Consider the following 27908-nt stretch of genomic DNA (forward strand, 5'->3'; position numbering starts at 1 on the left):
AATATAACAAAATAAGGAATCATTATGCTATTGTGATCATAGATTAAACTAGGAAGACAAATTTGGTCTTCATCTTTCAAAATAAGATGAGAGGAAAATGCTTACATAAACAGAGGAAAATGTTTCTGGCAATATTGAAACAAGAAGTATCAAGCCATTTTTCAATACTGTTTTTCTTTTAACACAAATTGAGCCTAATATCACAATGAAACACACTATTGTATTTGTTGTGGTTTCACTCTTTCATTTAATTTCTGTAGATTTCCACTTATCCCCTACATTGTAACAGTATAGATAAAGAGAAGGCTTGTAAATAGTATGAAAATAGAAAGATAGGGGCGTTATTTGCTTTGTAGGATGTGGAGATCTTTTTGAAGAAAAAAAGAATGATCAAACTATCAAAATAATCAGGAATAATGGACTTGAAGATTGAGAAAATGATAACTACTATGTCAATAAAGTAGTACAATGCACGTACAATAGAGTACTTGATGTACTTTTTTTCAGTTACTCCTTAAGACAATCTTGTAAGAATTAGCTCCTAATTTTTCAGAGGAAGGGGCTAAGTTTCAGAGAGATTAAATAACTTGCTTCATGTCAGCAGCTGGTAGGGGACCAAGGATCTGAACCCAGGCTTGCTTAACTCCAAAGGCGCTGTTATTTTGTTATAATCAATATGCATTTATTTAAAGGAGCACTGTTTACTGATTCACTTTGTGGGGGCACTCCAGTTCTGAGCTGGTTCATCCTGATTGCCAAATATTCAGGAATTTTGTGAGTTGGTTATTGAACTCAGCCACTATTAACAATTAAATCATGTAAACCTAAACATATTAAAACAAAGGTAATAAATATTAAAACTTTGTATTTTAATATCTGTGCTCTTCAGGCTGTTTACATCTATTGTCTCTGGAGGGTAGAAATATTACATAATAGTACGCGATTTCTTCCCAACTCTGTGTTCAGGGTTGTCGTGTTGGCAACTTAAAATCAGTCAAGTGGGAGTATTTACACTGTGGAAATTGGCAAGCACCTCAAGTCATGACATTTTTCTCTCAAGGAGGCCAGGTGTTAAACATTTGTACTTTACCGCTGCTCTCCCACTGAAGGTGTAATTTAGGAAGAGGTGGCAGAATACGCTGCTAATGCGTCTCCAGGCGCTTTACTGAGTGTACATGAGATTACATTTATATAAAACTGCAAATGCTATCTTCAAAGCATCCTGTGGTTTGTATTCTCTGATCCACATTTTCTCTCTGCTAGTTTGTATAATGAGTTAAAAGGAACATAAGTAGTATTTAAACCCCATATGACAGCCAGTCATTTGTCGTGATTTTCCATGTCTGTGGATTCAGTAAGCAGATTAAGAGAACCCTTTCTCCTTCGGTACTAATGCAACCTTTAGCCACTTCTCCAATGTCAAGGAAGTTCTGATGCCTTCACTCATTCCATACACAACACATTCTGGGTATCTAAGACCCTCTGCCCAGTGCTAGCGATACAGTGGAGAGAATGAGGCTAAAGGAGGCACAGATTTAAGGGAGAAGATATAAGCTCTGTTGGGGAGTCTTCCAAACTCAAGCTGGTTATGAGAAGCTCAAAGACAGGTGAGGAAATTGGGTATGGGGGTCTGGGTTTCAAGCTGAGGGCTTGGGGAGAAGGGGACCATTTGGGAATCAGCCTTTGCAATGGAAGCCTTGAAAGAGATGAACTCATCTGAAGAGGGAAGAGGTGAGGCAGGAGAAGAAAAAGGAAAAAAGAGGGAAGCGGGAGGAAGGGGAAAGTGTGGGCAGAGAAAGTTTGGGGTTGAAGCTTAAACTTGATTGGTGGGAGATCAACCAACAAAGTTGACTCAAATGGAACAGGGACTTCCCTGGTGGCTAAGAAGGTACGTGCATGCTCAGTGACTCAGTTGTGTCCGACTCTTGGTGACCCCATGGACTGTAGACCACCAGTCTTCTCTGTCCAGGGGATTTTTCAGGCCAGAATACTGGAGTGCCATTATTGCCATTTCCTCCTCCAGGGGATCTTCCTGACCCAGGGGATCCAAGCCACTTATCCTGTGTCTCCTGCATTGGCAGGCGGATTCTTTACCACTGAATCTGCCTTGCAATATAGGGGATATGGGTTCAATTCCTGGTCAGGGAACGATTCCACATGCTGCAGAGAAACTAAGCCCGCACAGAGCCCATGCCCCATAACTAGAGAGCCTGTGCCCTGCAACAAAAGATCCCAAATGAGGCAGTGAAGATCTTGATTGCCACAGCTAAGACCTGATGCAGCCAAATAAATAAATATTAAAAAAATAAAATAAATAAAATCAAGGAGGAAAACTGGGAGCGACTTGCCATGCAAAGTAGGAGAACCATTTTTTAACCAAGGATTGAGGGTTCAATCTCACTGAATGTTCCCAAGAAGTCAATGTGATTACTGGTGAAAAATGCCCAGTGGATTATCAGTGTGGAGGTCAAGGGCAAATTTAGGAAGAGATTTTCATGCAGGGACTATGTGGAAATCAGTTGGGAGGAAGCTATATAAGATGTGGGAAGAAAGAAAATGGGAAAGCACTTGAAGACCATTCTTAGAAGAGTTGTGCTCTGGGGTGAGGAGCCTGGGAAGGAATCAAAAAGGAAATGGATTCTGTTTGCTTTAAAATTAGAAGGGTAGAAGCAACAGTGATGTATTGAAGATTAGGGATAGAAAAATGGTGATCAGTAGTGATAGAAGTGGTGGTCAAAACACAAGAGGAGGGTCTATTTCAGATGGAAGGACCACCCCTTCCTGCCGTGTCCCTGATGGGGATCATGGAGATGCAGGGCATGTGGCTGTCTGGGGTAGGAAGGAAGCCAATTACTAATTGATGACTTTTCCTTTCCTGGTGAATTATGAGGAAGGAGTTCTGCAGGTGGGTGAGGTGGGTGAGGATGGTGAGGGCATGTGGGAACAGGGTGAGGAGCAGTGAGGGGTTGGAGGAGGGTGGAGAAGTTCTGAAATCTCTATTACAGAGAGTAGGGGGCTGGTCGACCAGGTTAATACAGCAGTACCGAGGGTGCTGCTGGGCTGAGTGATCCTGAACTTAGAGAAACACTTCCACTTTCTAAGTGTGGAAGGTGGAGGGACTGAAGTGCTGGCTTTAGCTCCTCGCAGAGCCCCAGGAGCCTCAGTTCAGATTCTAATTGACCTGAACAGCATCCCAGAACTGTACTGCACAGTCCTTAGCCCTGCCTCAGCTTTCTCATCTGTAAATCTGGTTAATAACAGTACTTAACTTCATAGGCCTGTGGCAAGGATTATTTGTAAAATGCTTGAACAGTGCCAGCAATAACAAGCTCTTTAAAAATGACCTTTTGCTAACATCCTGCTATATTGCTGCTCAGGCACATTAAGGTCTTTGTAAGAGGCACTGAATTTTCATGAATGTGTATCTCTCACTTTTAAAAATGTCAGTATCATATGAGATTACAATCTGATACAGTGTTTCTGGAAAGCAAATTTGCAATAAGTGTTCAAAAACTTAAAATACTTAAAACATCTGATGTAGTAAATTCCATTTGCTGAAGATAAACTACATTTAAGAAGATAATCAGACATTCACACAAACATTTGTTCAAGTTTCTCATCACCTTTATAAAAGGAAAATATTAGAAACAACTGGAATGGCTCAACGAATTCACATGATGGAATATTATGTAGCCATTAACCTTGGTGGCTAAGAGTTTTTAATGCCAAGGAAAATGCAAATAAAATAATAGTAAGTATAAAAATCAGATATTAAATTTTCATCAGAGTATGATCTCAACCATGTAATAAAAACTGCATAAAAAGGGATTAAAGGAATAAATTATGCCAAAATATTAATGGTGGTTGCCTCTGGGTGTGGTGGGATTGATGATAAGCAGGACTGGCTTCATGGGTGTGTAACCTGTGCAGTTGCCCAGGGCCCCTCATGTAGAAGAATTTTAGACCTAGTCTGATGCTCTGCTGTCCTTGTTTTCAAGTTCTTAATAATTTCTGAACAAGGGACCCCATATTTTTATTTTCCAGTGGACCCCACAAACTACATAGCTGGTTCTGATTGTAAGTACCTCTTAATACTTTTTGTATTTGCCAGTTTTAAACAGTAGACATATAAACCTTATCAATTCTGAAAAGGAGTTATTTTATAGAAATATAAGGACACAATGAATTAGTTAATTGCCCTTTTCTGCACTCAGGAGCCCTTCTGTTCTTCCTGGAAGGGCCAGATTTCAGTGCTTACTGGCAGTGTGAGCGATGATGTCATTTGTAAGGAAAAGGAGGGACAAACTTTTCCAAAAAGTTATCTAAAAGATAAATAAGGTTTCCCTGGTGGCTCCGTGGTAAAGAATCCACCTGCCAATGCAGGAGACATGGGTTCGATCTCTGATCCAGGAAGATCCCACGTGCCGTGGAGCAACTAAGCCCCTGCACCTGCACAGGTATTGAGCCTGTGCTCCGAGCCCACACGCTGCAGTTACTGATGCCTGCACGCCTAGAGTCCGTGCACTGACACGAGAGAAGCCACTGCAGTGAGAAGCCTGTGCACTTCTCAGTAGTACCCCCTGCTCGCTGCAACTACAGAAAAGCCCACGCAGCAAGGAAGACCCAGCACAGTCAAAATGAAACAAATAAAATTACCAAATTAGTTCATTAAAATTCTTTAAAAAAGTCATCTTCACTGTCTATTTTCATCTTACCCATGTATTAACTTCCTCTAAATTGGTTTTCACCCCATTGCTACCTGACAAATCTTCCTAAATTCATTAATTAAAAAAAAATTATTTGGCTTTATTGGGTCTTAGTTGTGGCACTCAGGATCTTTGGTTACGGCATGTGGGATCTAGTTCCCTGACCAGGGATCAAATTTGGGCCCCCTCTTTGGGAGCACGGAGTCCTGGCCACTGGAACACCAGGGAAGTCCTCCCTAAATTCCCTCTTGATCTCCATGTTATTTAATCCAATGGGCATTTCCCCCCGATAGCTGTCTTCATGGATGTCTCAGTAGCGTTCCCTGGAATTGAACACCCAATCCCTTTAGCGAACTGTGTTCCCCTCTCTTCAGGACAAGCCTGCCTGGCTGTCCTGCCGCCTCTCCGGCACGTGGTGGCAGCCATTTCTACTCACGTTCTTTCTGGGTGACGAAGCTGATCCATTCAGTGGCCGTGCTGCCCACCTCGTTGTGGGCCACCACCCTCAGCTTGTAGGTGGTGTAGGGCTGGAGACCCTCGAGGCTGGCTCTGTGCCCTGGCCCCATGTACTTGGTCTCGGTTTGGCTGGGGCTACAGGGGGTGGCTGAATCTGGAGGGCATGCCATGTAGAGTTGGAGCTCATAGCTGGAAGGAGAATGAACACATAAAGGGGAAACAGTCAGTGGAATTAGTCTAACTCGCTTTTAAACCTGATGATGTTTAGTGAGAAGCCATTTTGCTTTCACCGAACTACCAGCACTTTAAAACTCCCACTTGTGGGAGACGGCTATTTCCAGAAACACTTTATTTAATGCTGTTGGAAGTGGGAAGCAGATGGAACCAGAGAAATGATAAGAGAAGTCCCAGGTATGCACATGTTGCTGTCCACCCAGCAGCCAGGAATCCTTGTTGGTACAGATAAGATATTTCTCTTTTTAGAGAAGAGTGATAAAACTGTTCTCCTGTCAGAAATAAAGAATATCTCTTCTCTCTACAGATTATTTTGAGTGAAATAACTTCTTTGCTCTTTCAAACAGTGGTTCATTACAACACTTTAAATTACATCAAAGGAATTCTGATTCAGCCACAGAAGTTCCTTATGTTCTAGCTGAGCCCTGCAGAGTGAAAAATTCCAGGGAACCATGAGGAGGACACATTCTTTCAACGAAGGGGAACACATTTCCTCATCTTTCTTTCATTGTTTTGGCAGCACACCGCGAGTCACAAAGGACCAGGGATTAAACTTGTGCCTCCTACAGTGGAAGTATGTTGTCTTAGCCACTGGACTGCTAGGAAAGTCCCTGCCTTCTGTTTCTTATTTTTATTGTTCATCTTTCTAGCCTTAGCTGATTTTATCTTTAAAACACTTTGTATGGAATGTGACCACTCAATTTCTTTGTCTGTTTTGCCATAGAGTGAAGTGAAGTGTGAGTTGCTCAGTCATGTCCAACTCTTTGCAACTTCACGCACTGTAGCCCACCAGGCTCCCCTATCCATTGAATTCTCCAGGCAAGAATACTGGAGTGGGTTGCCATTCCCTTCTCCAGGGGATCTTCCCAACCCAGGGGTTGAACTCAGGTCTTCTGCATTATAGGCTGCTTTTTCACTGTCTGAGTCACCAGGGAAACCCATTTTGCTACAGGTACCTGTTCAATCAGCATGTCTTCCTGGGGAGGGTTGGGAAGCTGAAGGTCTGTGTGCATGTCTTATTTTGGTTTATTTTTCCCTTTGGCTCTCCCACACTACCTTTGAATAACACCATTGGGGAACAGCGGCGGACTCCACTGGAAGGAGGCTGTCCTCGAGGCCAGCATCTGGATTTTCGGAGAGGACAATCCTGTGGGTGGAGCAGGAGGAGTTCTCAGCTCTGCTGTTGGCCCTTGGCTGCAACAATTGAAGCAAGTGCAGGCCTCCACCCCAATGGAGTAGGTCGTGAAGGGCTGCAGGCTGTGAAGAGTCTGCTGGGTGGCCAGGCCTTCAGCCAGCTGTAGAAGGAGAGAGAAGGCTAGATGAGGCTGGGTCACAAGTCACAGATAGTTGGTTCACTTTTATCACATGTCATACATTGTCTGAAAACAGTGTGTCGCTAGTTACTCTGGGAGATGCACCCTAGCATCCAGCACAGTATTTACCCTCAGGAATGACCAACCCAGCAGGAGAGGCATGGCTTACACATGCCAAAAAATGCAATGAGATAACAGTTAGATAGAAGTTTGAGGCCACAGGATAGGAATCACAAGGCAGAGTGTTGTCTATTACCATAGATACTAGAAAATGGCATAAAGCTCACAAAATACTGACCAAGTTCTGTGACCCTCAGAATGATGCCTTTTTGAAAAAAAATCTCTATTTGAATTATATTTCAAACTCAGTATTTTCTAAGGTTCATATTCTGCCATTGTTCCTTGTGTGGATCAATAATTTGGGTATCAAAACTCCCCTCAAATTCTAAAGTTGAGTATTATGAGCTTGAAATATATTTTATGTATCAGTTCAGTTCAGTTCAGTCACTCAGTTGTATCCAACTCTTTGTGACCCCATGGACTGCAGCATGCCAGGCTTCCCTGTCCATCACCAATTCCCAGAGCTTACTCAAACTCATGCCCATTGAGTCATTGATGCCATCCAACCCTCTCATCCTCTGTTGTCCCTTTCTCCTCCCGCCTTCAATCTTTCCTAGCATCAGGGTCTTTTCCAGTGAGTCAGCTCTTTGCACAAGGTGGCCAAAGTACTGGAGCTTCAGCTTCAGCATCAGTCTTTTCAATGGATTTTCAGGACTGCATTCCTTTAGGATGGACTGGTTGGATCTCTTTGCAGCCCAAGGGACTCTCAAGAGTCTTCTCCAACACCACAGTTCAAAAGCATCAATTTTTGGCACTCAGCTTTCTTAATGGTCCAACTCTTACATCCATACATGACTACTAACTAGAAAAATGATAGGTTTGACTAGATGGACCTTTGTTGGCAAAGTAATGTCTCTGCTTTTTAATACGCTGTCTAGGTTGATCATAGCTTTTCTTCTTCCAAGGAGCAAGCATTTTTTAATTTCATGGCTGCTATCACCATCTGCAGTGATTTTGGAGTCCTCCAAAATAAAGTCTCCCACTGTTTCCATTGTTTCCCCATCAATTTGTCATGAAGTAATGGGACTGGATGCCATGATCTTAGTTTTTTGAATGTTGAGTATTAAGCCAACTTTTTCACTCTCCTCTTTCACCTTCATCAAGAGGCTTTTTAGTTCTTTGCTTTTTGCCATAAGGGTGGTGTCATCTGCATATCTGAGGTTATTGATATTCCTTCCTGCAATCTGGATTCCAGCTTGTGCTTCACTCAGTCTGGCATTTCACATGATGTACTCTGCATAGAAGTTAAATAAGCAGGGTGACAATATACAGCCTTGACATACTCCTTTCCCAATTTGGAACCAGTCTGTTGTTCCATGTCCAGTTCTAACTGTTGCTTCTTGACCCGCATATAGGAAGCAGGTCAGGTGATCTGGTATTCCTGTCTCTTTAAGAATTTTCAACAGTTTGTTGTGATCTATACAGTCAAAGGCTTTGGCGTAGTCAATAAAGCAGAAGTAGATATTTCTCTGGAACTCTCTTGCTCTTTCGATATATTTATATATATTTAAGAGTTTGAAAGTCCATGTGTTTCTCTAAGGGTGTTGTTCTATATGAAATATAGTTTTTTCCTCAGTTACCTTTGTTGCATTATAAACTTTTTAGTTTATCTGGAGCAAATGTTTTTTGCCTTATTGTGGTTTTATTAAGTGCTCTTTAGAACAGAAGAGCTCAGAAACTGGAAACTCATTTTCACATTGACATAAGCAACATTTAATTACGAAGAGCTACCTCTTATTTAGAAAAATGTATACAAAGCACTCCAAATATAAATTATTTTAGTTTATTAATATTATCATTTTATAAGCATGGATAATCAAGGGTTGATTGTATTTACATCATCTATATTTATTGAATCGGAAGCCTTGTAGAAAATATGCTAATATTTCTTTAACATTCAATACGAGACTTCCTTGCATGTGAGTGATCTTTTGAAATTGTGTTTCCATACCTGGCACGCTGGCCTCAAAGGATTTCTCCACACTTGCCAAAATTGTTCCCTCAATCAGTCTAAATAATTTATCATGTAATACTGGGATGTGCACAATTTCTCTATGAGGTCTGTGTGAACAAAGTATTATAATCTATACTTATTCATGAGAAATGTGAGAGTGATACCAGCTGTCCTGCAGAGAAAAGAGACTTCATCTTCAGGATGGTAGCCTCTTGGTTTAAATAATGCAGGAACCAGACTAGTTGATTATTAGCGTCCTTTTCCGCCAGTGGCTGGGCTAAAACACAACGTGAAAGGTGATTTCCCTCCACAGGACTGTCTTGTCTTCTCAGAGTGCCCCAAATGTGTTAATGCATGAACAGTGGAGTAGGGCTGAGCTGAGCTATTCTGCTGTCTTTTCCAAAGACCTAGAACTTTCTCAAAAGACTGCGTTTTCAGTGTATTATTAGAGATTTGCTCATGCCAAAATGGGGATTCTGAGGTTTTCCTTTGCTCTGTTTTTTTTTTTTCCTTTTTCATATTAACATTTACATCACTGACAAAGACTGTTTCTTGGCCCCTTACTACAAGCCACTACTATGTTAAGTGCTTGACATGTGTATTCTAATTAAATTCATTCAATTAATTTGATTATCTCTAAGGTCTTAGGCTTCTTACAAGATCGGTGGAGTCTTGAATACCACCTTTAGCCCTCCTCACCCCAAGCATTTACATATCTTCTGTAGGTTTCCTGATGCTATTTCTTTGCAGTGGGATCTTTGCGTCACTAAGGTCACCACAGGGCAACTGAGAACAGATGGATAAGAAAGAAGGATCAAGGTTAACAAAAAGCAAGGGCAGCAAGCTTGATTATTTAAGTAAAGCAATCAGAATACTGCTGCTCACCACTGTCTGGGCCCCGCTGGTGCTCCTGGAGAACAGTCTGTAGAGAGTGACAATCCCGTTGGGCTTCTGGGGGGCGCTGATGTTGACAACTGCTTGGGTGGCAGAGATCGCGTGGAACTTGGGGGCCCTGAGACCTTCTGGCGGGGCAGGTCCAGTTCTACACCGCGTCCAGCTGCTGGGGGCTTTTCCTGCTGAATTCACGGCCCAGACCTCCAAAGAGAAATCAGTAAGACACATCAAAAGCAAGGTAACCTCAAGCTGCAAAGAAGCTGGCAACAGAGCAACTGAACACAACAGAATGAGAGGAACTGTGATCCTGGAACTTCACAATCACAGAGGGCAGGTCTTCCCTCTTTTTAGCCTTTGACCCTGTGAACACAGAGGGGCTGATTAGAACCTCGGTTTCCAAATGCAATCAGCTGATTTAAGCCTAATGAAAAGCTGCTCATCCCTGTGTGGGGCGTGGAGTGATTTTTGTCAGCTTCTGCAAACTGGATGGATCTGCAGACTCCATAAAACTCAGCAATTCTTAAACCCTGTCCTCACTCAATCTGCATGAAAATTAAATTTTCCTTTCATCAAGGAGGGAATAAACATATGGAAGGAGGTGTAATCTTATTTATCAAGCACCATTTGTATAATTAAACACGAATATCCTAAAAGGTTGCCTTAGGTCATTATTTGCATGAGTAAGTAATTTGTAGAATGTCAGGTACAATAGACAGAGTAGATGGATGTGTGAGTGGATAGGGTTAAATTAGGCCCAATAATAGCCAACTACACAGTGATCAATCAGGATGATAGATCTAAATGGCAATACGAGCGGACTGTCTGCATGTTTAGGAGTAGGAGTCTTCCTTAGTAAGCTTTCGTGTTGGGCAAGTCTAACTTCAGAAAAATTTTTCTGCATTTGGTGTCTTTGTGTGTGTGTGTCTATACACACACATATATACACATACATGAACATTATAATTCATATAATATATGTGATATATAATTGTCTATTTATAACATACAAATGTTATATGTATTTAATTATATATATTTGTTTTGAGCTTTTAAAGGCAAGTCTTGAAAATTTGATTCTATAGTACACATGTTCTAGGTGTGTGATGTTAAAAGAGCATGTGGAATGTTCAAATGCAAGATATTTAGGAAACACTGTAGGAGAATACTTTGCAGTGACAGTTTAGTTTCATTATTATTTTGCTTTCACGTCATTAATATCTTTAAGAGAATTTAGTGAATATCAGAGCACTTTCAGCAGTTAGGCTAACTCCTATCAGTGTTTCTGTACTTTTTTTTTTTTTGCAGATTTCTCTAAAAGTAACATTTCTGATGTTGAATTGCTCTTGAAATACGGTCAAGAGCAAATCTCCAGTCTGTTGCTGATAGGATTGCCAGAAGCCCTGTTTTTCACCCCCAGTTTTACTGAGAAATAATTGATATATATCCCCATTTTAAAAAGAGATAACTAACCTACTTACTAAGTAGAACCTGCTCTTTGCAGTGCTCTGATCCATTGCTCCCATCGTGTGCATAATAATCACTCACATTTGTATAAATTTTATACTTTACAAGACACTTTAATAAATTTTCACGGACTAGGTCCTCACAAACACAGCTTTGTATGGTGACTAGAGAATATATTATTGGCCCCTTTTACAGATGAGGAAATCAAGCCTCTGAAATGTGACTCTCTTGTTCAAGGTGACAGAAGTCACAAGACCTGAAACTAGAATTCTACTTTCCAGGAAATTTTATTGCTCTTTCCAGCAAACTATGCTTTTGATTCTGCATGTCATCCCTACAAATAAATAAGATACTCGGGATTATGAATATGAAATGACTTGTCTATAGACAATTACCTGCAATTCTGGTTTAGGTAAAATCTCAGCTTGCAAGGGTAAACAGACATACCCAGGTTGCCTTGAATGATGAGGGTTTGTTTTGATAGACCCAGGGAAGTAAGGAACAGAAAACTATCTTAGCAATGGGAGAGCCAGGTTCCGTGGAAACCAGCGTCCAGGGCAGAAGACAACAGCTGCTCTTACCACCCCGTCTGGAATGGTCATGGTCAGTCTTACAACTGGGAGAGTAGCTATAGGAAATAATTAATGAGGAGGTCAGACTGCAAGGCTGATGAGAAAGAGCCTCTGACTTCAGTCTGCTCCAGACTAACCTCTTTTACTGAGAATTTCTTTCTGGAGGGTAGGAAAGCAATTTTGATTACACAATAAGTGACAAAGTTTGAAAAGAAAATAAATATTCTTGAGAAAGGGATGCAAAATAAGGCGAACATACTGATATCAAACTCTTTGCCAAGTGTGTAAGGCTTTGGTTGGTAATTTAAGTGCATACATGGTTTTAGTAGGGGCCACAAAGGCTGGAGAAGAACACAAGGAGGAAAGTGCAGCTGGGTTTGGCAAAATAAAAACTCAGCAAGCTGCCAATTAATTCATGATCAGTCACTCAGTCATGTCCAACTCCTGGAGACCCCATGGACTGTAGCCCACCAGGCGCTTCTGTCCAGGAGTTTTTCCAGGCAAGAATAGTGGAGTGAGTTGCCATATCCTCCTCCAGGGGATCTTCCTGACCCAGGGATCAAACCTGCATCTCCCGTATCTCCTGCACGGCAGGCAGATTAACTACTGAGCACCAAATCTATCAAGGCTTTTTAATGCTCATGTTGGCAGTTAGGTCTAGACCTCATGCCTTTCTGTGTTGCATGAGTTTTTATGGGGTGGAGTTCTAGTTCCAAAATATAATTTAACCCATGGTATTTTAAAAACACTTGAGTCTCAATAATGTAGTATTTTACTATATTTCTCTAGAAGTATTTTTTTTTTTTTTTTTTAACTGGGCCATACAGAATTCCCCATCAGTAACTGGGAATGAATGTAGGCTCTCGTGTCTTTTGTCTTTGACAGGAGACCTTCATAATGCAGTGCTTTTTTCCTAGTCTTTCTTTTTAGTATTCAATCAATTTGAGATCAAAATAGCATTCATATAAATCAACATGCTTATGCAAAGCAGGAGCAGCCTATTTACATGAACTCCTCTGAAAATGAAAGCAGTTACAATGAAGAAGGCTGTGCTAATGAAGCATTATGGATTTCTCAAGACTTGCACCACAAGGCAGTATCTCTTATGCCAAACTGCCAGAAGAAAAGGCAGAAAGAAACTGTCACTGATACTCTCTTTCTGTCTTTCTCTCTCTCAAGGTAAAAAGTCCTTTATCCAAAAATCGCTGTAGATTTTTGTCTATGCCCAGCTGAACAGGAGATAAAGGAACTAAAGTATAGTTTAAAGTTCAGGATAAAAATACTAACAGATTATGCTTATGGTTTATTTCTACTGAGAAACAATGGCCCCAAGATTTAGGTCCATCTTTATATGGTGGATAAAGAAAAAGCAGAGATCTTATATGGGGAAATGTGCGTAGTGTACTCTGATCTTCTATTTTGAATGAACCTATAAAAACATTAATAAATGAGACATCTTGAGAATGCAGGTAGAGTTGCCTACTTTGTCTATCTAGCTACCCATCAGGTTGGTGAAAAAGTTCATTTCCATTTTTGCATAAGATGTTATGAAAAAACTTGAATGAACTTTTTGGCCAACACGATATCTGTGTCTATCTGCCACCCATCTACCTCTTATTTACCCAACTAATACACCAACACACCTGGTTTGTATTCCAAGATCCCCTCACATATTCTTGTTGGTGTTGTTTAGTCACTAAGTCATGTCTGACTCTTTGTGGCCCCACGGACTGTAGCCTGCCAGGCTCCTCTGTCCATGGGATTTCCCAGGCAAGAACACTGAAGTGAGTTGCCATTTCCTTCTCCAGGGGATCTTCCTGACCCAGCGATCCAACCCACATCTCCTGTATTGCAGGTGGATTCTTTACTACTGAACCACCAGGGTATATAAACAATGTATGAGTTACTCAGAAAAAAGAAGGGACTTTTTAAGAGTTGAAAACTAAAGTACAGTTTATGAATTTCATGCTCAAGTGCGAAAAAAAGTAAGGCTACATTTCATCTTTCGCTTATGCAAAATATCTTCACACCCACACTATCTAGTTGAACATATTTATCCTTTGATAATAAAAAAAAATTAAAGGTGATTAAAGTTTCTGTTTATCATTTGGGTTTAATGAACATTTGCACATACATACATATATACACACACACATACAACACACTCACCCACACATTATAACTATAAGAGTTAGGAGTTTCCCAACTTAGTGCTATTAATTACAACAGGTTAGGGCTAGCTGAGATGGGGTGCTTTCTTCTCAAAGGTTTTGGGTGAAACCATAAAAGGAGTTACAATGTAAGAAGATGTCATAAAAGACACAGGTTAACTATTTGAATAAATAAAAAATAACTAAAATGATATAACCCCAAATTTTCTAATTGACTCACGAAAGAGTAGATCTGTTTGTTTTCAATCTAATTTTTATCTAACTAGTGACTATTACCAACTAGTGACTTATGCTGTTGTCCATTAAAGATAAAATTGTTCTTTTATCTACCCTCTGCCCACTTTCCCAGCCTCCTAGGACTAGTTACTATATGTTTTGTTAAAAAGTTTTAATTACATGACATGTCAACATCTGCCACCATGCTGCCCTAATCTCACTGCTGTGGAAACAATGGGTTCAATTGTTTGTCCTCTGTTGAAAACTGCCTTTTATAAATCTTTCTTCAGAGGAGTCTTTGTCCAAACGTGCTCCCTGACTATTATCTTCAGAATCATTTTGCGTTCCTGTAAGAGAATTTCTAGTGAAACGATCTCAGAACTCGCGTTTTAAAAACATTTCCAAGTGATTCTTGTGCTCAGTCTTGTTTGAGCTACACAGAGAGCTATTCCCTACAGAACCAGGTACAGAAATCATACAGTTTTTTCAATTTCTATTCACATATTTTCTATTCAGAATTGCACTTTGCATTACTTTTGTCAATACCTTCAGCCATTCAATGGAGAAGGAAATGGCAACCCACTCCAGTAGTCTTGCCTGGAGAATCCCATGGACAAAGGAGCCTGGTGGGCTACAGTCCATGAGATGCTTTAGAAACCTTAGTGTGGGGACCTACTGGGTGCTTACATTAATGACCTAACTATTCTTTAGCACAATTTCCATGCTTAACTGTAGTTTTCACTTTAATACTTTATCTCACTCAATGGCTCATAACTTTCTCAAATAACATTCCCCATCCATAACTTCCTCAAATAACATTCTCTAGGACTAATGTTTTCCAAGTGCAGTCTTAGTGCAAAGAGAAATTCTTAATGTAAAATTTCAGGGTTTCTTAATTATAAAAATACCGTATGATTCTTTTGGTTGAGGAAATGCTACAAGTCTTGATAAGACCAAGAGAACAAACCTAGCAATGCTTTCCATACTGCTGGTATCCAGTTGATGTCTACTTGGTCATGTATTTGCTATCATTTTCCATATAAAAATGGACCATAGGAATGATGGGACTTTCCTAGTGGCTCAGAGGTAAGGAATCTGCCTGCAATGCAGGAGACTCAGGTTCAATCCCTCAGTCAGGAAGATCCCCTGGAGAAGTGATAGCAACCTACTCCAGCATTCTTTTTTTTTTTATTTATTTATTTATTTTTTTTTCAGCATTCTTGCCTCAAGAATTCCATGGATAGTGGAGCCTGGCTGCTTACAGTCCATGGGGTTGCAGAGTCAGACACAACTGAACGGCTAAAACACTCACATAGGAATAACCAAATTCAGCCAGTGATCTTTCACAAAAACCCTCTTATCTGATGACTCCTAACGTAAGTGATACCGGCTATCCTTCCCCTTGAAGCATTTTGAGATTTTGCACTTTTTTCCAGGCTGTTTATTACAAGTTGAAGTTTAACTGTGACTCTCAGAGGATTAATACATGGAGGAATTTTTCAGTTCTCTGCAACTTCTGTGATATTCTATAACATACTTCCTTGTGGAATAATGGCAATTTTTGATAAAACAGAAACATTTCAACAATATTGTTTCATATCAAGCAGCACTAGGGAGGCAACATTATTCACAAAAACTGGAGAATATGAATATATTTTCATGACAATTCACATCAGAAACAAACAAGTCCAACATGAACAGCCATGCCAGTAATTAATAAGAAGAGTAAATAGGTTACATGTTAACAGGCAAACAATTAAATTATTTGTTTCCTAGGGGCATGTAATGAGATTGTGATCACACTCCCAGGAGAGAGACAAATAGATATTAAAAAGGTCTTTCCGATACCTGTATTGGCTAAGGCCAACAACTAATTCAATAGATTCGATCAAAATCACCTCTTCTTTCACTGCTCCTGATTTATGACTTGGGCTGCAGTTAGTCATCACTCATTGCAGTTTGCTCTCCAGTGCTCATAAATTATGCCTCATAAATAAAAAGATACAATCAAGGAAATCATATCAATTCATCTGCAACCTTGGAGTACATTTTCCCATGGCATTCACGCCGATGCCTTTTTAAAGGGGAGCTTGCCATGGGTTTTGAGTATGTTCAAAGAGCAACACACCAAAATAGGCTTTGCCAGAACTGAGGTTAAGAGAGACTAAAAAGAGAAGGCAATAAATCTGAAATGATATGATGATGATAAGATTTTTTTAAAAATTTCATTAACAGGCCCACAGGCTGCATTCATAAAGGAATCACTGGCTGAAAAGCTCTGTGTAGCTGTCTAACCATCCACCTATCTGATTTTCTTTCATCATCAAATGGACTTTTTTCAGCATCTCTGTTTGTATGGTACTTTGTGGGGTCCATTATAGTTATGCTTTTACAGATATGGTCCTTGCATTCCAGGCTCCTTTAATCTAAAACACTTTGCATCAGGCAAGATGGAACATGATTTTAATTGAATTCTGGGACCCAGGGGAAGAAGGGTACAGCAGAACATTGTGTTCGTTTCTACTGGTGCTTTTGAAATTCAGAGATGTGAAGCTAGTAAAGAGATTACAAGACATTTTCCTCCCTAGAAACGGATGTCTTCTGTCACTGCTGCTCAGCACACAGCCATGTCCTTTGGAGGTGCTCAGTAAATACGAATGGCTCTTTTCTAAATTGTAAGAAGAGGAAAACTGGCTTCCATATTAGTGGAGAATACTGAAATTGGCTTCCATCTGATATTCATAATGATAATGAAAATTTGGAACTTATCATGCTGCTGCTGATGCTAAGTCACTTCAGTCGACGAACTTATCACACTCCCTTTTAATTGCTGTGTCTGCTCTCCCTGGGAGAAACCAGGAGCTCAGTCCTGTCCAGCCCTCATGAGGCTATGTTAAAGTAGTTCATGGGTTTAGTGAGCATCTATACTTGCAAAAGGGTATTATATGTGCTGATTCACTTCATCCTCTCAACATCCTGTGAGGGGGTATCAGCATCATAACCAGTAGGAAACGGAGGCACAGAGATGTTTACATAGCTTGGTAAGTGGTCGGGCCAGCCTTGTCATACAGGCATGTGAGGTGAAAGCTTGAGCTCTCTGCTTTTTCTATTGAAGGAGGTCCTAGATAGACACGTCTTCTAAGTGTTTGAGATACTGCCCTGAGGCTGTGCAGACTGGCTGTTTTGCAGAGAGGATCCCTAAAGTGAAGTGGTGGAAATGACCACAAACATCACAGCATCCATACCTGCTGCTACGCATCATGCTTTAAACAATACTTCCTATTATACAGAGGCAAGTACCCTGCTGCTCCAAACGTGTGTAAAGTGAAAGTGAAAGTTGCTCAGTCATGTCCGACTCTTTGCAACACTGTCGATTGTAGCCCGTCAGGCTCCTCTGTCCATGAAATTCTCTGGGCAAGAATACTGGAGTGGGTAGCCTTCTCCAGGGGATCTTCCCAACCCAGGGACTGACCCCAAGACTCCCACATTGCAGGTGGATTCTTACCATCTGAGCCATCAGGGAAGCCCAAGAATACTGGAGTGGGTAGGTAGCCCATCCTTTCTCCAAGTGATCATCCTGACCCAAGAATCAAGCCAGGTCTCCTGAATTGCAGACAGATTCTTTACCAGCTGAGGTACTAGGGAAATCCATATAAATGCACTTAAATGGCAGGAGAGTTCCAGAAAAACATCTACTTCTGCTTTATTGACTACGCCAAGCCTTTAACTGTGTGGATCACAACAAACTGTGGAAAATTCTTTAAGAGATGAGAATACCAGACCACCTTACCTGCCTCCTGAGAAATCTGTATGTAGGTCAAGAAGCAAAAATTGGAACCGGACATGGAACAATGGACTGCTTCCAAATTGGGAAAGGAGTATGTCAAGTCTGTATATTGTCACCCTGCTTATTTAACTTACATGCAGAGTACATCATGGGAGATGCCAGGCTGGAGGAAGCACAAGCTGGAATCAAGATTGCTGGGAGAAATAACAATAACCTCAGATGTGCAGATGACACCACCCTTGTGGCAGAAAGTGAAGAGGAACTAAAGAGCCTTTGATGAAAGTGAAAGAGGAGAGTGAAAAAGCTGGCTTAAAACTCAACATCACCAAAAGGGTGGGCAGACCACCTAATCCACCCCTCTAACCCAACCCTGGACACACCCCTACCCTCACTCCATATAAGGAGCCAGCTTGCCCCTACCCTCAGTGAGCTAGCAAGGGAAACTGTTACTTGTTCTTGTTCCCCCTGCTATAGCAGGGCCTCCAATAAAGCATTGTCTGAATTTTTTTTCTGGCCTCTGATCAATTTTTATTGATTAAGGAGGTCAAGAACCCTGGTGGGTAAAACTAAAATACTAAGGTAAGTTTTTTTCATCCCAATTTTAGAGGTAAGGAAACTGAGGCTTAGAGAGTAAATTACTGGCTGAGGACACAGTGACAGTAAGTCCTGCAGCCCAGATTACAACCTGAGTCAGTTTATCTTTGCAGGGTCAGGAGTTCATGCTCTTGATGGGGTGACTTGAGGACACTGTTTCAGCAGAACAATGATGGGATCTGGTGCAGAACATTTGGACCCAAGTTCTGACTCTGCCATTTCCTGACTAGGCACTTTGCTCAGTCATTCAGTTTCCTGATTATGATGGAAAAAATAATATCTACCTCACAGGACTATTCTGAGATTTATGGGCAATAAAATTGCTATAAATTTTGAGAAATGGGGTGGAGGATAAGTACATTTATAAATATTTTACTAAGATTTTGAAAGCCCCAGAGCTGTACACAAACACAATTTGGAGCAACCAGAGGGTGAATTTAAGAACACAGTCTGTGGAACTTGAATTCTAGACTCAGATTTCAGTTCTTTCGCTTACCAGCTGTACCCTTGGGCATGTTAACTATGGGTTTCTAAAGGTTATTATTTAGAATAATCCTTGCCTCAGATGATTATTATGAGTTAATGCATGCAAAACTTTTAAGAGTCCTTAGTAGTACATAGCAAGCACTAAATACACGATGATGGTTTTTATTATATTTGTGTGAAAAGTCAGGATATGACTTCTCAGTAGAGAAAGTGAGACTAAATAGCAATTCTCTAATTCACTTCTGGGTCTATTTAGCTGTTATGGATCAACAATAGACTTGAAAACCCTTACCGTATTCTGAGGTCAGCCAATATCTCTCTGTGTCTTTGTCTCCAGGTACTTCTCCACTCTAAACTCTGAGGGTTAGAATAAATGAAAGCCTGGCTTTTCAGAATATTGCTTCTACATCAAAATTTGTTGATTGGATGGCATCCTCAATTTTACCCTCTTATTAAAATTTCTCAAAAGCACCTCAAAATATGTAAAAAGGAAACCGTGAAGAAAGGCAATGCATTATTCAAAGAAAAGAACCTTGTTTCCAGTTTCATTGCAAATATGCCTTTGGGAGAGAACTGTACAGTTTCCTAGACACTTATAGGCATCTTAGTAATGATCAGATCCACTAACAGATAGATAAATCAATTTACAAGATAAAGTCTTGACCGTCTTCCTAAAGATTTCCATTGAAGGCATCTGATTTACTTCAATATGTTAACATTTTTGCTACTCTTTCTAGATGTGACAGCTTCATACAGATCAAGATGTTTGGAATTTAATGGAAATACACCATTAGTCCAAGTACTTAGATTTACTGAGTGTTTTATCAATAATCATAGAGTGGCAAGCCAAAGCTTGCCAGGTGATCCTCCAGCCCAGAAAGAATTCTCCTGGAAAGGCCTTGTCGTGACTCAAGTGAGAAATAGCACCCACTTGGGGTATGGGGGATGTCTGGGGTGTTTTCTCTCTGCCTCCAGATCCATTCTCTGCCCTCTGCTTGGCGGCCCGCTTTACAAAAAGAGAGAGTTGTCACTTTCTCCTTCTCTCTCTCTGGCGTCCCAGTTTGGCAACAGGCTGTGTTCCTTCTCCATGACACAGCTTCTCCAGGGCAGCCCCTCCCCACTGGCTATAGCACTTACTGGGTTATAGAAACAGCTTCTTCCCCTTGCCCCTTTAGGTCTAGAGGGTAAGGTAATGGCTCCCAATGATGGCTAGACCCTAGGTATATCAACATCCCTTGTTGATTCGCTTCATCCTGCCCACAGCTCATACATAGCCTTTTCATTAAAATTTCCTTAAATGCCCGTTTGAGTGTGCTACTTCCTGCTGAAATCCTGATTGACAGAGGGGAGAGCATTTTGAACTTTTCCCAGGTTGCACAGTGGGTGATTGCACGGTGGATAGGCTAAGAGAGGCATTTGCTCACAAGGATGGAGAGATTTGGAAGAGCATTTTTTTGTGAGACTGAATAGTTTCTATGGAATGATGATGATGTTGAGTCGCTCAGTCAGGTCCAACTCTTTTGCAACCCCATGGACTGTAGCCCACCAGGCTCCTCCTCTGCCCCTGGGATTTCTCAGGCAAGAACACTGGAGTGGGCTGTCATTTCCTTCTCCAGGGGATCTTCCTCACTCAGGGATTGAACCTGCATCTCCTGCATTGGCAGGCAGATTCTTTACCACTAAACCACCTGGGAAGCCCCTATGGAATGATATTCAATTTTTAATATCAAGGAACTACCCATGCTCCTCAAGACAATCTGGCCAGAGTGGCAAGAGCGTGTCCTGTGGAGACCGCTCTGCTCCTGGTTGAGGACATGTCTGTTTCTCCCTAGGTCTGTTGTGCCATCACTCAAATCTCTGTCTTCACAGCTTACACTACCGTCCATGTATTTTTATGAGAACATTGTTCATGGGTATGTTTCTTTACCTTATTAACTAAACTTTAAGCCTCTGGGGGGGGGGGGGGTGCGGGGTAGAGTCCATGGTTTTATAGCCTCTAGTTCCAATCTCAGCAATTCAACATATAGTTTGAACTTGGTGGGTGGTTAATAATGACAAGTTATGAAATTCTCAGCTTAGAGGCTAAAGGGGAAGAAGGAAATATGTCTCACTCTTTCCTGGATATTCGTACAGGACCTAAGCTTCAGGTGATTTTGGACAGCCTTCTCCTTTTACAGCTACCTTGCAGAGCAGGAACCAGTTGTGAAGAGTCATGGGGGCAGGTCAGAATTCTACATTATCTATATTCGCTTCGAGGAAATCTGGTTGCATTGAATGCTTTATGTCCAGCAAAGAAGCTTCCAACAAGAGACATGAGGATCAAACATGGCTTAAATGAACTGGGTCTGAAGGAGGGTGAGAAACAACCCATCTTCAGATGAGTAACTTGTCTCAAAGGCAATGTAGAGACTGCGGATAGTAGGGGCTTAGGAAGAGAGTCCTAGAGGACACCCTGAGGGACAGAAAAAGAACAGGGGTCTGCATACATGTGAGCCAGCATTGCTCCTGGGTGCTCTCGTATAATCAGGTAGAAATGACCTCCTGTTGGAACACAAAACCTGAAGGCAAAAGAGGACACAGTCCCTGGACCAAGTGGCAGAATTCGGGTTTCTGTTCACGAAATGTCCTGATGGCCTTCAGTCTGAGCAGTGGCGCTCAGGCTCTGGGGTTTTAGAGCACACGCACGGCTAGAGTCAGCCAATATCAATAAATCATTTAAGACCTTGAGCTGCGGGAGTTGTGGGTGGGAGCAGCTTACATCTCATGGGAGAAACTAACCAAACATCAGCCTCCACACTGGTCAGAAATACGTTAGTAGGATTCATACTTAATTAAATGCAAGTCCAAAGCCAAACAGACAATGTGCTCAATGAATTTTCTCTAAATGTAATATAAAAAAAAAATGCTTAGGAAAGGAATGAGTTAAGAGTGATGGCAACAGAAAATAAACAATTTGAAGCATGTCACTAGTCACAGAAATGTGGAATCAGACTATCAGAGTTGGAGAGAATCTTAGCCGTGCAAACATGGACATGTTACTCCTTTCCTGGGAAGACAGTAGCAAGGACAAGAAAGGTTGAACTCTTTCATCAAAGGAGCAACACATCTTCAGGGCCAACTGTGCTCTTAATTAGAGATGTTTGCATTCTAACATTGTATTAATGATTGTTAGAGAAACATAAGAGTTTTCTTAACCTGCCTCTTTTCCCTCTTGGAAGAAAGTACCTCCTTCTTTTATTTAGTGAGACGCTGAGGATAGTTTCTACTTTGGCCCTGTCGCTTCATTTTTCTGGACTTATTAGTAATTGTGCCTGGTCTTCCCCACTAGCATACTGGACACCTTCCAACCTGCGGGGCTCATCTTCCAGTGTCATATCCTTCATACTGTTCGCTGGGAAAGACCCTGATGCTGGGAAAGATTGAAGGCAAAAGGGAATGGGCAGCAGAGAATGGGATGATTAGATAGCATCATCAACTCAACGGACCTGAATTGAGCAAACCCTGGGAGACATTGGAGGGCAGAGGAGCCTGGCGTGCTGCAGTCTATGGGGTGGCAGAGTTGAGCAGGACTCAGTGACTGAACAACAATGAAGATAGAGTGGGGAGGTGGCTCTACTATGTAGCAGGCATCTTGCTCCACACACACAATTTCTTGATTCTCACTATACACCCATTTTTTAATGAGTGAGTGAGGCTATGAGAACTTAAGTATCTTGCTTAATCTGCATGATTTTCACCTGGAAGAACAGGATGGTTGAGAGCATCGCATGCGAGAGAACATGAGGATTCTAACTATTCTGCAGTAGCAGGGCTGCTGTGTTCAGTGTGCTGGGGCAGCTCTGGTTTCTGGCTAAAGGCATCTCCCACCCAGGAAGCCCTGAGTGGAGGAGGGGGTCTCATGCCCAGGCCTGTTCAATCACAATTCTTCATCCTCTTGTTTATAAGAAGGTACAAGGTGTTAGTATGTCAGTAAGAGTCCTGTCCTGGGGCTTCTCTCTTGGCTCAGTGGTAAAGAAACCACCTGTCAACACAGGAGACATGAGGTCGACCCCTGATCCTAGAAGAACCCCCACTCCAAGAAGGAATTAAGCCCGTGTACCACAACTATTGGGCCTGAGCTCTAGAGTCTGGGCGTTGCAACTACTGAAGTTCATGTGCCCCAGAGCCTGTACTCTGCAATAGAAGAAGCCACTTCAATGGGAAGTCAGGGACCCAAAACTAGAGAGTAGGCCTGCTTGTTGCAACTGGAAAAAAGTCAGTGCAGCTGTGAAGACCCAGCAGAGCCAAAAATTAATTTAAAAAAATTAATTCCTGCCCTTGATTGACTTATAGATAGAGCGAGAGAGAAGTCCTTACTGAGGCAGGAGATAGATGGACCCCAGACTGAACAGCTGATGTCTCTTCCGAGAGGAGGTTGAGCCCTACTCAGATTAGAGATAAAAGACCACATATTCCTCATTCTTGAAGTCAAGGAGACCTTCCTGACTACATATGTACAGAAAGGCTCCCTGGAGGTAAAAAAGGGAGGGAGCATCACCCCATAGTAAGTAATGTCAACTACCCATGGGCCTCTTGTCTAGAAGGCATCTTGGCTAAAAGATGTGGTGTACACATGGAAGGACCCCAAGATAAACCAAATAGACTCAGAATCAGGCAAAGCAAGGTGACTGGCCAAAGGAAACCCAGAAGAAATGCCCCATATAAATGATTCAAACCACCATGAGGGCACGACTCTCTTTGAGCCTACCCATGTGTCCATCCACACACACTGTACTCTTTTCCCCTCTAATAAACACTTTTCTTGCTTCACTACTTTTCGTCTCTATGTGGAAATTCATTTCTACACAGCTGATGGGCCAGGACCTTTTCACTGGCCACTGGTCCCTCGAGGTCTAGTGGCTGGGATTCAGGGCTCTCATTGTCACGGGTCAACTTCAATCTCTGGCCAGGAACGGAAACCATGCTTCAAGCCACTGCAGGCCGAGGCCGCCCAAGATCATTTCCACTCTGAGGTGGGACGGTAATCATAAAACTAGCTGTCATTATTGTTCCGTGTGAATAGTTTCTATGTATGAGGTACTGACCTAAGCACATTCACATATCAACACATTTAATCCCAAAGCAAGCCCAGGAGTTCAGTGGTATTTCTACCCACATTTCAAAGACAAGGAAACCAAAACACAGAGGTTTGAATCAGGCAGCTCTGGGGTAGTAATTTTCTCTGATGCCTGGAGAGAGTTTGGTGTGGAATGAAGCCAAATAAAGACAATTTGAGGCAAAGAAAGGAGATAAGGGATGAATCTAACAGCATCATGTCCTGCATTTCAAGAGGGATTCTTGAGAGAAAGAAGTGTTTGCACTTTTTCCTTGGTTTCAAGGAATGACTTTAGTCCCTTTCCCAGACAGCTGAACAGAAGCAATTGTCTTCTGTTCAAGGGAAAGTTTGCTTTCTACCAATTATAGCGAAATAGTTATGATACCATATAGATGATGTAAATTTTCTCAAGGACCTAAGTGGGATTCTTATTTAGTAAACTAAATAAATTAGGTTTGTTATTTATTTCTGTTTATATTTTCCAACATACTTCTAATTCATTCAATAAATCTACTAGTAAATAAACAAACTAGGTTTCAGAAACATCACTACTAATCTTCCCATATATCCATTTTGGTGGTGGATAATGACATGATTGGGCTTCCCTGGTAGCTCAGCTAGTAAAGAATCTGTCTGCAATGCAGGAGACCCCAGTTCGACTCCTGGGTCACGAAGATCCCCCTGGAGAAGGGATAGGCTACCCACTCCAGTATTCTTGGGCTTCCCTGGTGGCTCAGTTGGTAAAGAATCTGCCTGCAATGTGGGAGACCTGGGTTCAATCCCTGGGTTGGGAAGATCCCCTGGAGGAGGGCATGGCAACCCACTCCAGTATTCTTACCTGGAGAATCCCCATGGACAGAGGAGCCTGGAGGGTTGCAGTCCATAGGGTCGCAAAGAGTCAGACATGACTGAGCGACTAAGCACAATGACATGACTATTAGTATATGAGCTGCTCTCATAGCCTTACTAACTTAAAACATTTTTCTTTATTGAATTATAATTGATTTCCAGTGTTGTGCTAATTTCCGCTATACAGCAAAGTGACTCACTTATACATACATGTGTTCTTTTTCATATTCTTTCCCATGATGGTTTACCACAGGGGAACTGAATATAGCGCCCTATGCTGTACAATAGAACTTTGCTGTTTATACACTCATGCGCTTTGATACAACACTCATGCGCTTTGATACAACACCTAAACACTATTAGAAAATCAAGTCACTTAGGGCCAGCACGTATTCTGTGAGGTTTTCAAATTACAGATGACCAAGGCCAACCAAGAGAAACTAACGTTGCATGGGGATTTTTAATTTTTGTTGTTGTTGTTGTCTGTTTGGGCCCACTGAGAGGCGTGTGGGATCTTATTTCCCCGACCAGGGAGTGAACCTGTGCCCTCCGCAGTGGAAACACGGAATCTTAACCACTGGACTGCCACAGAAGTCCCTGATGAGAACTTTTAAAAGCCTGTGCTTGTAGATGACCCCCCACTTAGGGCCCCAGAATCTCGAACTGGAAACAGCTGCTACTTCCAGGTGAAGAAAGGCTGAAGGAAGTCAATTTGCTCAAGGATCCAGAAATAGGGGTAAAGAACTAATCTCTGCCATCCTTTCTGCTCCTCCCTTCTGCTGATAGCTTGCCGCCCACACTGTGGGCACCTTCCGTGGGGCCTGGTGCAGAGAAGGCCTCCGCTGTCCCCTCCTGGAGTCGTCATATAGCCGCCTGCGGCAGGAACAGTAGGGACCCCCAGCACATCTCCGCCACAGCCGTTCCTCTCAGCCTCTCCTGCATAAGTCCTCAGACAGAACTGTTTGGGGGCAGTGTCAGTCTGTGAGTAAGTAGCGGGCTGCCGCTCTGGGCGGCTCAGAGTTCAGACCCACACGCCAGTGAGTCCACACACGGGGTTTCCTCCAAGGCTGACTTGTCGTGTCTCAGTCATCCAGTCACGAGGCCCCAGAAGCCTTCAGAGACCCTGTGGGTGTGTGTGGGTGCTAATCGAAAAAAATCTGTCAAAGTGGGGAAGTTTCAGGAAAGCTAATTAAGTCACTGACAGTAGGATTCAATGAAAGGGGAGCCATGACAGCCCTGTAAATCCATGATGAGTCATCGTTGCCTTAAGCGGGTGTATGGATATGAAGGCGTAGTTACTGGGAACCAGTCATTGGCCTCAGCTCTCTCCCCGCAGGTCAAAGCTGAAGCTTCTTATAAAAGCAGACACACACCCAGGTCCCTCTCTGAAGCCTGTGGAGAGACTACTATCTTAATTTGCTTACTGAACAATTAAGAACTTCCCCACATAGAATCTGTGGAGTTCTATATCATATATATTTGTACATCCCGATTTTGAAAGCATTGATGATAGAAATGTGTATTGTCTGTAAAAAAAAAAAAAAAAAAATTCCTACCAGATGTGTAAGTATTTTGTAGCATAGCAAGCCTATAATCTCTATTTAAGGAAAAGGTCTGTGCACTGGAAGAATTTCATTTAGCAAAGATGCATCTCATTTATGTACGATTCACACATTTGCAGAGTTGTTTGAAAATTGGGTTTTGGTAAACAAAATTGTATCAGAAATTCACAAATGTTTATTCTCTGATGAGAACTTGCACTGCATCACTCAGCAAAGTCAGCCCATTTATCCTTGTGAAATATTTTTTTTTTAATGCCAAATTTCTGAGTTTCCCTGGTGGTCTAGTCATTAAGAGTCTGTTTGCTGATGGAGGAGACATGGGTTCCATCCCTGGTCTGGGAGGATCCCACATGCCAGACAGCAACTAAGTCCAAGTGCCACAACCACTGAATCAACACCCTAGAGCCCGCAGGCCCTAGAGCCCATGTTCCGCAACAAGAGAAGCCACTGCAATAAGTCTGCACATGGCAACGAAGATAGGCCTCTATTTGCCACAACTAGAGAAAGCCCTCATACAGCAACAGAGACCCAGAGCAGCCATAAATAAATCTTTTTCAAAAAATTCCAAATTTCTGTGATTTATATCTCAGATCTCCACTCATTTTATGAAATTCAGCAATCTGGAAGCTGTGTTGAAATGAATCAAACTAGAAAATTCCCATTTTCAATGATGGTCAGTGTTAACTCTTCTCGCCAAAATCCAGGCCTCCCAAATGAGAAACAAAACAAAATGAAATAACAACCATAACCAAACAAAATCCAAGAGGAAGTGCAAATGAAATTATTTAATTAATTGAAGACATGAAATTTAGCAGGTTATATATTCTGTTTCTCTTTCCAGCTTCATACCAAAACAATAAAGAGAACTCTGATTTAGGAAAGTCATGGACAGACCAAGGTAAATAGGCTGGCCATCAATTATTATCATGTAAATTAGGCACTTGTGGGGCGCTGGGTTCACTTACTTAGGCAATCAGTTTACGATGCTTTAGGACTATGATTCTCAACCCTGGTTGTACATTAGAGTCACCTGGGGACCCTTTGAAATGCACTGATGCCTGGACCCACCCCAGAATTAGAACTACAGGGGGATGGGGCCTTGGCAACCGGAATGTTGTTAAAGTTCCCCAGGCGATTTTAATGTGCAGTCAGGGATGAGAACCACTGATTTAAGAAGTCAGCACCTGAAAATCGAGCTTAAGTACCATAGCAACATCCCTGTACCCTCCGGGGCAGTATTTCTCAAAAAAGGAGGATGTGGACCATCTAAGCTGCTGGGTAAAAATGCAGATTTCTGGGAATCTCTACCCCCACCCCTGGGTATTTGCAGTCTGAATGCACTCTTTAGGCAATCCTTTCGTACTATAAATCCTGAGTCTACTGCCTTTAGGGTATTCAATTTTGAGGTATTACTGAAAACTTTGGAAATGCTTGT

The 27908-nt window shown here is 41.8% G+C and overlaps 1 protein-coding gene across 1 annotated transcript in view; it reads right to left on the bottom strand.

Moving 5' to 3' along the window:
* USH2A (usherin) overlaps positions 1 to 27908 on the bottom strand; it is an 892942-nt gene that overhangs the window by 37728 nt on the left and 827306 nt on the right. The window contains exons 64-66 of the mRNA XM_061161192.1: positions 9669 to 9878; positions 6453 to 6691; positions 5143 to 5351 (exon numbers count right to left, since the gene is read on the bottom strand). Coding sequence (XP_061017175.1) covers positions 5143 to 5351; positions 6453 to 6691; positions 9669 to 9878 — 658 coding nt within the window. The remainder of the gene's footprint in view (positions 1 to 5142; positions 5352 to 6452; positions 6692 to 9668; positions 9879 to 27908) is intronic.

The sequence above is a fragment of the Dama dama genome, chromosome 14, assembly GCF_033118175.1.
Source record: "Dama dama isolate Ldn47 chromosome 14, ASM3311817v1, whole genome shotgun sequence".
In the NCBI taxonomy this organism is placed as follows: Eukaryota; Metazoa; Chordata; class Mammalia; order Artiodactyla; family Cervidae; genus Dama; species Dama dama.